The sequence below is a fragment of the Bacillus rossius genome, chromosome 3, assembly GCF_032445375.1.
Source record: "Bacillus rossius redtenbacheri isolate Brsri chromosome 3, Brsri_v3, whole genome shotgun sequence".
In the NCBI taxonomy this organism is placed as follows: domain Eukaryota; kingdom Metazoa; phylum Arthropoda; class Insecta; order Phasmatodea; family Bacillidae; genus Bacillus; species Bacillus rossius.
Genome location: NC_086332.1, coordinates 26,275,479 through 26,288,895, shown reverse-complemented (window position 1 = coordinate 26,288,895; position 13,417 = coordinate 26,275,479). Strand labels below are relative to the sequence as shown.

General features: G+C 35.3%; 1 protein-coding gene across 2 annotated transcripts in view; it reads right to left on the bottom strand.

Moving 5' to 3' along the window:
- Window positions 1–2,459: 2,459 nt before the first annotated feature.
- The window catches only part of LOC134530404 (transmembrane protein 245), a 41,038-nt gene continuing 30,080 nt past the window's right edge, over window positions 2,460–13,417 (bottom strand). Inside the window, exons 10-14 of one of the 2 annotated variants that reach the window (XR_010074811.1) lie at window positions 10,722–10,813; window positions 10,512–10,642; window positions 9,942–10,116; window positions 6,110–7,580; window positions 2,460–4,808 (exon numbers count right to left, since the gene is read on the bottom strand). Coding sequence is in view for 1 of the 2 variants with exons in the window: in XM_063365200.1 (XP_063221270.1) it covers window positions 7,412–7,580; window positions 9,942–10,116; window positions 10,512–10,642; window positions 10,722–10,813 (567 nt within the window). In the remaining variant the exon portion in view is untranslated. The remainder of the gene's footprint in view (window positions 4,809–6,109; window positions 7,581–9,941; window positions 10,117–10,511; window positions 10,643–10,721; window positions 10,814–13,417) is intronic. The other variant, XM_063365200.1, reaches the window with a different exon arrangement.

The window sequence follows — 13,417 nt, the reverse complement described above, 5'->3', positions numbered from 1 at the left end:
AAATGCTACACAATTTTAAAAGCAGTTTTTAAAATTGTGTTCTAAATGTGTATCATTTCAATTAAACCTGATGACTTAATATTTGCTGGCATATTGCAGTACCAATATTGTATGTGAAATAAGATTTCGAATTTTTTCTGATTTTAATCTAGAAAGGCATGAACAAACAGCTTTTTGTACAAAAATGAAATACGTAGTGTGTTATTTGTTAGTATTTGTGTATATAGATATTGAGTTTCAAACATTTAAAAAGTAAATATAAAGTTTTAAGAAATTTTAATTAAAAAGGCTATTCAAGCAAAAAATAGATTCTAATTTCTTCAAAATAGATGCTAAGTTTTGAAGTTATTCAATATTAGCTATTATTACCTTGAATTAGTAACGTTTGGTGCACCTGTCACAACTTGTCACACGCCTTCCCACAAAACGAGGCTGAAGAGTGATGTCTTGGTTTTGTTAATGCGTAGACTTGATTGACTGCGATTGTGCAATGAATGGGACTTAAAAATCAAAATTTCTATTTTTTTTCAAGTGTATGTCTTGCAGACTTGAAACTTAGTAGTGATGTTTCTTATATCATGTTCATGATGAGTTTAGCGTGGCCAATGCTGGGTACACTTGAGCTAATTATAATAGAATAAACACCTAACTGCTTCTAGTGATAATTTTTGGTACTGTTGCATCACTTAGGTTTTTCAGCAGTGTGAAAGTTCGGAGATGTAATGTCTAAGGCAGGATGTTTACGTAAAAGCAAGTTTTACAAAACCCAAGCTGTATCTCTTTCAAGGCCTAGTCAAAATTGTCACGCTAAAATAAACCTTGTTCTGTACAGGAAAGTAATTGCTGGAGCAGGCATTTCATGAAAATCAGTGCTCCTATTGCACATTGCTTTGAAATTAAAAGAATTAAAAATTTTAAGAGCATCTAATTTCCTTTCAACTAAAATAAAAATGCATACAACACTTTAAGTAATGTGTTTAGTTGAAATTTATTTTAGAATGTACTTCAGAGGTAAGTAAGTGCAAGTCCAACAAGCCACTGGTTCCCTTCAACTTGCATATCTACGTCCTGCAGACAGAGGCAGTGTTTGCTAGACAGAATTATAACTTAACAAGTTGTTCTTGTGCAAGATTGGTAGGTTGCATATGCTTCTTGCCCAGGGCATATCCAGTTCAACACACAAGGATGGTGGGTCATTTTTTGGAATCTGTCAAAAGGTTAGAGGAGAGTCCGTGGAGTCACACAGTAAATAAAAATAAAAGCATAAACAGTATTTGTAAAAAAAATTCTTTGAACAATAGTTTTTCAGGAATGGTTAATATCGTAAAAGGGTGGTGTGATTGAAAAGGCGGGGAGGGGGGGGGGGGGGGGGCGGGGTAGCTAGAAACAGCTGTGCTGCTCGCACTGTACGAAAGTTATACGAGAGTGTTGGATATGTGTATTTGAGAACATCAGCTCATGGAAGCAATTTTTCGTGGAAAAACTTTCTATCAGAGGAGCCAGTGTCTGTGCCCACGCACCTCAGGAGAGTCCGCCTCCACCGGCCAGCTGTGCCTGAGCCACGGCCATCTGGCCCCAGCAGCAAGCTGCATCGTTCACTGTTTGGTGAATACAGTACAACTTTGATTAACCGTCACCCACCGGACTAGGGCTGCGACAACAGCCAGCTTAGGACGAAAATGAAAATACAAATTTTTAAAAGTAATACATACATACACATACATATATATTTATTGTATTCAATCAACAAAATTTAATACATATCAGCGTAGTCGATTACCTTTTTTAATGGACATCTCAATGGAGTGTCCGTTTTTTGTGGTGTAGTCCATGGTTGACGTTTATTTTTTCCCCACTTGTAGTGCATGTGATGAAAAGAATACAAATAATATTTTATTTTCAAGTTTTAAATGACAAATATGCCTTGTTTTAAATTGTTTATGCCTTTTTTTTGTTACTATTTAGTGAGATAGTATCAAAAAAAAAACTTTTAATACACGATGCATGTTTAAAACGTCACTTCTTATTGCTCATGTTTTTTGATTCTGAAGTCCCATTAAACATCAAAAAAGGATATTTGTATTGCACAAATGACTTAACTCAACAGTGAATGTTGGTATATGACAAACTCACAAGGTATACTATATACATGGACAATTTTAAAGATGTCGGTTGATAACACGTTTTTGGACAATGATGGATAACAAAAAACTGACGGTTTATCATAGTTTAACTGTAAGTGTTAAAATGATTATAATATTTAATTACGTATTATAGTCATCAGGGCTCTGAAACTAAATTTAAAAATAAAAAAAATATATATAAATATTTTATGACTTACGTACGCAATTCTATAACTGGATCTTAGATCACGGATCATAGATATTCAACCTTTTTTGCATTTCCAACAGAATATTTGTACTAATGTACTCAGAGTGCAGGATAATTGACAACAGTAATGCAACTAATACAATAGAATTTATTAAATAATTCAATACAAACTTGTATGTACTTTAGAAGATATATACAAGTAAAATTTAAAACTATATATGTACATGACTATGAATATACTATCTTTTTGTAAATGCAAAGCAACGAGCAAACCAATCAATCAATATTTGTTGCACCAATAATTTTACAACATAAAACTAGGCATTATAAATATCACAGTACTCATACAGATCTCTTAAGGAAAGTTGAAACATGAATAATTTTCAAAGTTTAGTGATTTTTAGCAGCACTGGAGTAGTGTGGCAGACAGCCCATCTTGCAACCACTATCGTGATGGTGATGTTCACTGAGTTACCAACCGTTTCTTGAGGGCTCTACATATGAGATTGCAGCCAATTACAGCAATAATTTCTCTGCATGACATCTATTTTAAAATTATGTTATTTATACATGATTTGTAAATGATAATGCCTTACCAAAAGAATTCTTTCTGTCACCTTTAACAATTTTATTCAGGAACAAATCCAAAAAGGAAAAAAAGAAGGGCAAGGCTTAAAAAGGCTACCACCCTCTTCCCTTAAATAACAGTATTTTAGAAATATTTTTCAATCTCAGGCTATTTACCAATTGATAATTTTATTCAGTCTCCCTTGTTGTTTTTTATTAGTGGCCAGATTTACTCCACAAGATCAACTTCCTTCTCCACCACCTACATGTAATCTCAGGTTCAAGATCCACACTTGAAAGTTATGGAAATACGTACTTCAACGAATTTCTGTATCGTGAGAACAAGCCATGCACTGCGATAGGACTTTACATTATGAAGCTTTTATGCACCATTCACCCACATTTAGAAATATCACTTTAAAAAAAAAAAAATGTTGTGCATATAGTAAAAAATACATTACTATAAAAGAGTGCTTTAATGTTTAAAAGTTTTTTTTAGCATTAAAAAAAATCTAAAACAACTTTCTGCAAGTTTTCTTCTATAGTACGTATGTACTTCTCTTTGCACTACACAATTTGGTTTTTGTCTGAAAGTGATATTGTGTAAGCAGGCTGAATAACACCTGAAAATATCTTTGTGCATGCTGTGTGGCTGGTTCGCCCAGTAGAGACTGTCTTAAATGATTTAAACCACATCTTTATGGTTCATGGTTTCAAATGATTGTTACTAAAAAAAAGTTTTATAGTTAGTTACACTTTTGACAATTTCATTTTCCCTGAGGTTAAAGCTAAAAATAAGTTTATAGATTTGTGACTGCAACTAAAAATAGCAAATGCCAACATTTAAATATTTTTCCTTAAATTGTCTTCACAAGACCTCATTGCACTTATTGCATGGCTGTATTTTCACAAATTATATTCCTAAAAGCAATATTTAAAAAATATTTGACTAAATAAATACAAAACTGAATACAATCATTTTCAACTTTAAGTTTTCTGAAATTTTCTTTGTACAAAGTACATATTTAATAATAGTTTTTCTATTACATACATATGAATCAACATTCTTTTGCAAAGTCACTAACATATCTATACTAGAATCAGCCATCTACAGCAACAAACTGCGATCATGCACAAGAGAGATAATGGTACGTTCAGAGCTAACATGAGGAAGACAGACTTGCAACAACACTACTGTGCAAATGTTGGCTCTGTAACTATCTTATGTGTTTTGTCTCTATGAGCAGGCACTCATTTAGTTGACATCTCTCTGTGAGAAGGCAAGGCACAGGAAATATGCTTCTTTTGGCATTAAAAAAATAAAAATAAGTTTTAGGCAAAAAATATGAACTTACTTAACACAACATTTTGAACTAGGTAAATATAAAACTATGTATAAGAAACTGACAATTATCACAAGGCAGTCAAGTACTTAGCAAATAAAATCTAAAAACTTGTTTATGTTGAAGATTACATTTTCTTGGCATATACCTGCAGTTCTTACTACTAAAATTCTTGAAGTAAAAATAATTTATGTATTAAAATAATCTTATAATATGCATTAAAAATAAAATAAATAATAAATAAAGTATCACAAACAAGTATAAACATTGTGCTGGTAACAAAGTACTAAATACATACATAATTAATATCACAAGTTAAACATTAGAGTGAGCATGAAAGCAATAAATAAAAAAAATAAAGAGTGAATTAAACACTGTTAAATATGTAGTAATATTATTTATGCTAGTTCATGTGCTGTGATAAATGCTGATAAATGCTATAAGGAAAGCAAGCGCACAGCAGTGTGGGTAGCAGGCCCTGAAAGGGACAGCGGTCAGCCTGTCATTAGCAACTGGCGGTGTAAGACTTGCAAGATAAGCCAGATGTCCACTTGGCACAGCTCGAATCTGAAAGCAAGCAGAATTTTATCACAGGCGAGACAGCACTATCTAAACCAATATAATATACAGCAACAGTTCAAAAGATTTGAAAACTAAAGCTTCTCAACTTCACAATTGAACCAAAAGACACATCAAGCTAACAGAAGGCAGAAAAAATAACAGCTTTTCATTGAGGTGCTCATAATTAAAAACATAAAAAGTTGATACTGTATTTTTATGCAACGAGATGAGAAAAACAATTCTACATCAAAGATTATTCTATTAAAAAACTAAATTAAAGTTATTTGTAATTGATTCTGATTAGTATTTAGAAAATATAACACCAAACACACAATAAACTAAGATGACTTTGATAATGACGGCCTTTGATACCCCTGAACTTAAAAAAAACTAGTACCGCAAATACAAGATTCCTTCTAATATACAAGGACATAGAATAAAAATTTTTTAAGTCTTGTATCTACGTATTTAGGTATATAATATATCATATACTCACACTTTGATTCAGAGCTGTCGTGGCAGAGTATTAGTAGGAAGGGGGAAAATTATAATGTGCAAGAACATTTAAATACAGTTTCAAGTAAATATTTTTAACATATGTATATAGTTATTTGGAGTTGCCTGTTGAAAAAAAAAAAGACAGAATGCCTATCTGTCGAGAAAGAGGTGCTAAGCTTTTTTTTATAATATTGCTATGTTATGTTAAAAGACTATTATTAATCTACAGACAGTAGGAAACACTAACATGCAGGTTAACAATTATTTTTCTGGAATACAGAAGACTTTGAAAATGAACTTTTTTGTATAACTTGTAAGAAATAAAGTATCAAGCTTTGATAGTTTTAATTTAGACTACATTCTCTGTAAAATTCAATAACATAATTTAAAATTACAACAAATGACCAAGTAATATTTTAACCACCAATTTAAATTCTCAAAATTTTTAGATTACCAAATTTACTGAAATTTAAAATGACCTCGAATATAGGGCTACTTTTAATTAAAATTACTACATTTAAATTAAGAAATAAATAATAAAACATGGTGGAATATGTCAGACCATTAGTGATGTTCCTGATTAGTGATGTTCCTGATTCTCGGATCTCAACAATATTATAGGCCCCGGGTACCATAAATATAATCCAGGATACCACAGAAAGCTTAACAGTCAAACCTTTCCCATTGAAAATATGGTTGTAGGGTGACATGTATTGCATGCGACCCAACCAACGCACATGTTTCTCCAACTTCACTTAAAGCATCATGTTACAAGTGGGAGTAAAGGTTCGTAAATCTTTGAAAATTACCAGCAATGACAGTGAGCAGTCCCCCTTCCCTTTCACCCATGGCAGGAAGAGCCACAACACAAACAAAAGAGTTATTTGTGCTGAGATTCCCAACTTTTTTTTTTTCCAATCCTTTCACTTGGACACACTGATGATCATTTCAACTAAAAGTAGACCTGTGGAAAAATAACACAGGCTGAACAACTTTTAAAAATCTTAACTTAAAAAATAAACTGCCATGATTTATTGTTGTCTACTACTCATGAACTCTAGATACCATTCTGCTGTCCTACAATACTTATAGCTTAAACAACAAATCATGTATGTACATACTCTTTAAACAGACCTCTGTTAATGTGAGGGTTATACCCTCACTCAGTATAATGCAAACTTTACCTGAAATCCCTTTGGTGTGTTTATACTGCCATATTATTTTTTATTTTTAAATATAATTTACTCAATCTCTCATGAACAGATAAATAGGTACTTACATTTTCCTTAAGTATTTTTTTATAGGTATGCCTAAGTTAAATATTCACTCAGAAAAAAAAAGTTAATGTATGTTACTAGATTTTGCTGCACCAAAAAAGTAGGTTCTGTGCTACCTAGATGCCAGGTGACTTGTGGTGGAATTATGGTAAAATGAGGCACAGTTAAGTCATATTGAACAAACATGCCATCTATCAAGACATACTGTACCTTTGGTGTGATTGAAAACTGTGTAGTGCCGACAATAAGTACTATATAAACAACACAACTATCTTGAATGTATAATAACTCTGAATATGGAAAGGTTGATTATTGGAATTTCACCATAACCAATACCTAATTGTTATGTGATTCTAATCCAGAAGTAAAATAAGAAGAAGAAAAATAAAAATGCACAATTCATAAAATTACAGATCCTATGTATTTTGGAAAAATGCTCGTGAACCTGTATTACTGAAATGCAAAGTTTTAAATTTAAAACAAAATAACTTTGCATTAAGGTGACAGTTTAAATGTGCATTTTGTTAAATCAAGTCAGTTAAGTTCCAGCACACAGATCTTAACTGTGGTGATATGTCTAATAGGTAAGTTCCAAAATGGTAACAAAACTCAAGACCATTTAATTTGAATTAAACTTATTCTGCTTTCAGCACTTATGTGTACAATTCCAAGGTTAAGTAAATTAGAAAATAACATTTGGAAATATACATGAGACAAATTTTCTTCACCAGGTAGTACCTGACATTGCTACGCCACTGTCTGGTGATACAAACATTAGGTACTTCACACAGCAAATGCATGAATTACGCACACAACTTACCGGCAGGTAAAGACTCAGAAAGAAACTTGACCCGCCACGGGAGACTCCTTCAAGATAGAAGTGGACATGTTGATGGCCACAAACAAGACGCACAGCACCATGGGTCCCACCAAAGCTCCCTCGAACCCAAGGCAGAATATGCCACCTGCAATGGCCAGGCCCGTCAAGTACGGGTGGCCTCCTCTGCAACACAACAGCAACTGTACTGATGACGTGTGAATAAACATGATTCATTACAGCCACTTTAATATCACAGTCCAAATACAGTACAGCAGTCAGTGGATTTGAGCTTGCTGGCGGGAAAGATGCAGTGTATTGAATGCACTACAGTTGATAGTATTACATTAAAAACTTAGATTGACAGTAGACACTACTTTGACCATCAGTTTCAGTTATCGTTATCAGTCATTCTCTGAAAAGAGATGAAATATTATTTTTAAATAACAAAGGTTTATTGTGATATGTATCTTCAGTATAAATACAAAACATTTCTGCACATTACTACTCTTACATGTATGGATCAATTATAAAATTAAAAATTATATGTTTTATTTACTTTTAAAGGGTTTTATTTTCATTTTCGCCCCAAGCCCACAGTGTAATGATGTTACTACACATATGTATTAGGAGATTTATGTTTGTGTGTATTTGATTATTTGTCACAGCCCTGGTCCGACGGTGACGGGTAATCAAAGTTTTACTGTACTTCCCGCCTCTTTCCACCATCTGCCCATATTTTCTTTTAACATTTTCAATATAGTGTATGTTTACCTTAGAATATTTGGTAGTTTCTCATCTTCATTAATAGAGCACCACAACTGTAATTTAATTATAGTTTAATTTTTATTGTTCTATTTTTGTCTCTCTCCAATTACAAGCTGGCACGCGACACTTCTCTATGGATGGCTGGGCTGCGGGTTGCAGGTATCGGATGAAACAGAGCTGAACACTTCATTCCCACCTAGAGTTCAGGGTTCAATGGCTCGCCGGCTATAAGAGCCGGCAAGAGCAATGCCAAAATTTAACTGGGAAGATAAGTTTAGAGCGAAAGAGTTCCTTTGCCTAGCACAGGGATGAGTTCAAGTGGCAGTGGAAACAGAGTGTGGTATTGAAGTTATTACATAATAAGACAGTGGTGTTGCAGATGTTACATAGTGAGATAGTGGTGTTGCAGATGTTACCTAATGAGAGTGGATGCCTTGGCTAAGAAAACTGCAAAGGTAAATGTAGAAAGGACTATGGAAAGAAGGCACCTAGAAAAGCAGCACCAATAATTTACTAATACAGGTCTTCTTCCTGTTTTCCTAGGCGAGTATACAGTATACCATAAATGTTAATAGCATGAATACTATAGAGATAACAGATATTTCACAACACAACTAACACATTTCCGTAATATTACTCTTCCATTGCCTATCACTACCGAACAACAGGAGTGGTAAAACTTTGGACTTGCATTCTGGAATAGCCTGATTATGAGCTTTTAAAAAAAACTTTTAGGAGTGGAAATGGCAATTCAAGTATATAGAACTTTAAAATTAATTAAATTAATAAATATTTTCCCTATTTACTAAATATTTTCTGCAGCCACTTTTGTCAGTATAGTGATTTGCATGTCTTCTTTTGAAACACCAGGCAGCAGTTAGAAAATTTTTATTTTTTACTGTAGAACAAAAGCAAAGAATGCCGAGGTTTCCTGGCAGGGAGAAAAAGGGGGAGAGGGTGCCTTCCCCTGCAGCCACAGTGAATAGAAGCAGGAAGAATCCCTGCTTCAAACTCCATTTCCACCCTCAACTTCATCCCATACTCCAAGTGTTAACCCTCTCATCTGTCACACCTGCGCAGAGATTCAGGAAGCCCCAGACTACAATGGCATAAGTGATGCAGTTTACAGGCAGAGTCTGAAATATTTCAACAAAGCCGTTCCCAATGGCATGATACAAGTTTGTGATTAAAATACGACTCCCACTTTTAGTTTCCACAGTTTTGGTGAAAAATATTACAGCATTATATTCAGGTCAATACACTCAATACACAATACAGTATTTAATTCAATTAATGTAATTTATTTAGCATGAAGTTGGTACCATATATATATATAAATTAATTTTATTTTTTGGATCTTGCCAATATCATTAGTAAATCATTTTAACATTATGAAATTGATACATTTTTCAAGTAAAAAACTGCTTGCTGATTAATTTTATTCAGAGTAGTTCTGTCCTGGCCCTTCAATTGTTATAAATATTATTAAATTATTATATTGTCACAGCACATCATGTTTCAGTCAGAAGGACACTGTTTTCTGTTTTCATGAAATAAGAATCATGAAACTCTTATAAATAAATATTATATTAAAATGCTGTCATTATGAATAAACACAATTCATAAAAAAACAATACTACAGAAATCTCCTGTTTTCAAAACGAAATTGGCCTAAAAATAAAACCATAAAATGTTGTCTCTAGCCATGGCCAATAAGACCAGAAATCTCTTATCTTCACAATTTGTCACTGTTTCTGAGAAGAGAAAGGTAACACTCACCCCTTAATCTCCATGTAGAAGGCAGTGTTGACGATGGACGTCGGCAGAAAGTGGCATGCCATGAGGAGGAGGGCGCTCAGTCCGCTGTCCTTGATGAGCCAAAGGTCGATGGCTGCCGGAATGCCCGCCCAGTACGTGCCAACAAACGGAACTGCCCCAAATACTGCAGCAAGAACTGAAAAACCAAAACATCACTACCCGTGTAAGAACCAGACTCCTTATAAACTGCATTACACTTCCCAAAATTTGCCACATGATGAATCAATACAGAGATGGCATTTCTGTCAAATCACAAAAGTGCTATCCAGCAGCTAATTTTGGTGGCTAACATCTACAATGCCTACAAACACTTGACATGCTTAACCGACCAATCAGCACAAAAGAATAAATGGAAAAAAATGCCATGCTAGCTCTACTAGTAGTAACATTAGTAACAGTTTCTATAAATTTTAAGAATTTTTTAATAACAATTTTTTTTGTTTTGTTTTTAATAGCTGCATGTAAAACACTATACCACTTACTACTTAGTGCATAATTCAATTTAAAAACCACTTGGGAGTGGTAACTCACCTGCAGGTAGATACACTACTTGAACCTGGAAGAGGTTGTGGACAAACCACGTCCACAGACCGTAAAACAAGCCAAGCTTGAAGGACGCCTTGAACACGTCATTGATGGCCTCTTCCAGAGCCACGGCCAGCCTGAAACGCCGGGAGATGCATTAAGACACCACTGCAAGGAGATAGCAACCCGAGGCACCACTAGGTGGACCTTGATCACCTGTTGCAGTTGAAGTTGGTGAGCAGGTCGACTGGCTTGTAGATCTCCCCACTCGAGCTCAACAGGTAGAACAACGCAGTCAGGAACACTACCTGGTAACAACACGTACTGCATATTCAAAACTGAGTGTTTATTCAACATGAGTAAGAAAGACAAAAATGTAAACACTTTTTATGAAAGTTTTATACACTATGCATGTCCTAAAGTTTCCCAGTTACAACACAACTAATATTTTTAAGGATAAAATAGGAGTAAAAAGCACCAAAAAAAATGCTATTCATTATCAGATAAAGAATAAAAATCAGAATTCCGTTAAATACACCAATTATTTTAATGACAATAAAAAATTGAATGAAACAAACTGACACCGCATGAAAATTCATTAAATGTTACAGTATATAAAATTTTGCATGTGTATACGAACTTGAAAAATTATATAATTCCAAAAAAGTAACAAGGTATTAAAAATCCCATCAAAACACTAATAGTAAAAAACCACATTACTAAGTACTTCAAACTTCCAGTTTGTAAAATAACAGACAACAGCAACGCTCCAAAAATAATGAATGTGAATTAAATAACTAAAGTTCAATTTATGAAATATAATTCAATTCTAATTCAATATTTTGATGTTAGGCCTACAATCACAGAGCTGCCTTTAGCTTCACATACAATAATCAACCTCCACTGGGTACAGACTTTGTTCCTTTGTAAAGAAAACATATAGATAACAAAAACAACTTGCTTATGAAAATGATGGGACACACCATTTTAGCACTACCCACAGCACAACAGAGAGACCAGTAAACACACCAGGCTTGTCTTACTTGCCTTCTCTCTTTGCTCCTTAGGAGCTGTACAAGTTGGAAGCAAATGGTAATACAGTAAACTCCCTATTATCCGCCGGCGGATGATCTGCGGTGCGGATTATCCGCGCATGCTACGAAAAAATACAGTATATATGTAAATTTTAGCATCATTTAATAATTTTTCTGTTAATCGTAACTTTTACTGTACATAAATTTTTAGAATTTTAAGTTGAAATTAATATTTCCTTTTTTGTTTCCCTTTTTCGGCTCTTTTGTGGATTATCTGCGATTTTCACTATCCGCGGTGCCCTGCCACTTAATTTCGCGGATAATCGGGAGTGTACTGTACTCATATATATGAAGACAACAAATCAATAGTTTTTTTTTAACCAGGCAGGATTGTAAACCTATTTAAAAATGCATTTACAATGTAAGATTCCTCTGAATATTAAACAGCTTTGGCATGTCACAAACTATAACAGGCTTAACGAAATTAGGTTGAATACGTAATGCATTCTTACAGCAAATCTTAAGGTAGGCTTTACATAACCTGCACTAATTAAATAAATACCGTAATCGCTCGCGTAATGTCCGCAGTAATTTGACCACATTTTTGGCCCAAAAAATGGGGTGCGGACATTATGCGAGGAAAAATACAAAAATACAAAATTTTGTGTTCTATTCAAGTCGTGCGTCTTTGTTCTAATGAGGAAGGGCGGGGGAGGCAGCGACGCGGCAAGAGGAAGAGAGAGGCAACGACTCCGCAGGGGGGAGAGGCAGTGCTATGACAAGGGGGGGAGAGAGGCAGAGGCAGCGCTATTGCAGGAGGGGGGGAGAGGCAGAGGCGTGGCTTAACCTCCCTCCTGCCAGCTAGCCAGCCAACCAGACAATTTTTTTTTTTTTTTTTTCCTAACCTAACTAAAAACTAAGTGTATTTTGTTTGGGAGGGTCTGGGTTAGGGAAGACTCTAGGTGCGTCCCAGGCCGAAGCCTTTACGCCTATTCATGCTGGGTTTAAGCCATGCAGACAAGGGAGCGTGCATCATGTGCTTGTTCGGGGATTGGCCAGCCATGGCTGCAATTGGCGCCATGACTAACTCCCCTTCTTAAATACTAGACTATAACTAGATAAGTTGGGCCCAGGTAAAACCTCCATAGACAGAGGGAAAACCCTGAGCACTTTCATGCGGGATGCAAAATTTCATGCATTAATTACAAGCAGGTCGGTTACAGGAACAGAAGGATGGTTCAGGAAGAAGAGTTGGTCAGAGTAGAAAGAGTCTACCATGTGGGGGTTGGGCGCTTGGACGGTTGTGTCCGCTTGTGGTGTTTAGGGGCCAACCAGACAAAGGAGTGTTAGAATCCTTGACCCACTTCCCTTCCTCCTTCACTTCCCCTCTTCTTCACCGACAACACTCCACATCAACACAGCGGCAGCGCGCGAGACCAGCTTTCTTTATCTTTATGTTGTTTGAGATAGGACTAACTGCTTACGTCTGGCATGCCTCATGACGGTCTTACTGAGAACGGACACTTACAAAATCACCTCCCGCCGCTCACAATACATGGCTTGTTGTTTGATGCATGCCAAGCTGCCCTGCCCTCAGATAAACCCAGAAAAACACGTTTTTAAATTTTTCTCAAAAATGTTTACAAAACAAGGAGGGGGGCTTATACGCGGGCGGGGCCTTTGACCGTGCTTTGTTCAGTTCAACGAATTTCCCCACCCTTTCAGAACAGGAGAGAAAGGACAGCTCAAGGTCACGGCATTGTTAACAGAGCCCTCAACTTTCCATTCGTACTGCGTCCTTTAGGGGTGGCCAAAGTTGTGTTGCCCGCCGTAGACGACTGGTGCGGACATTATGCGAATTTTTAATTTTTTCTTTTA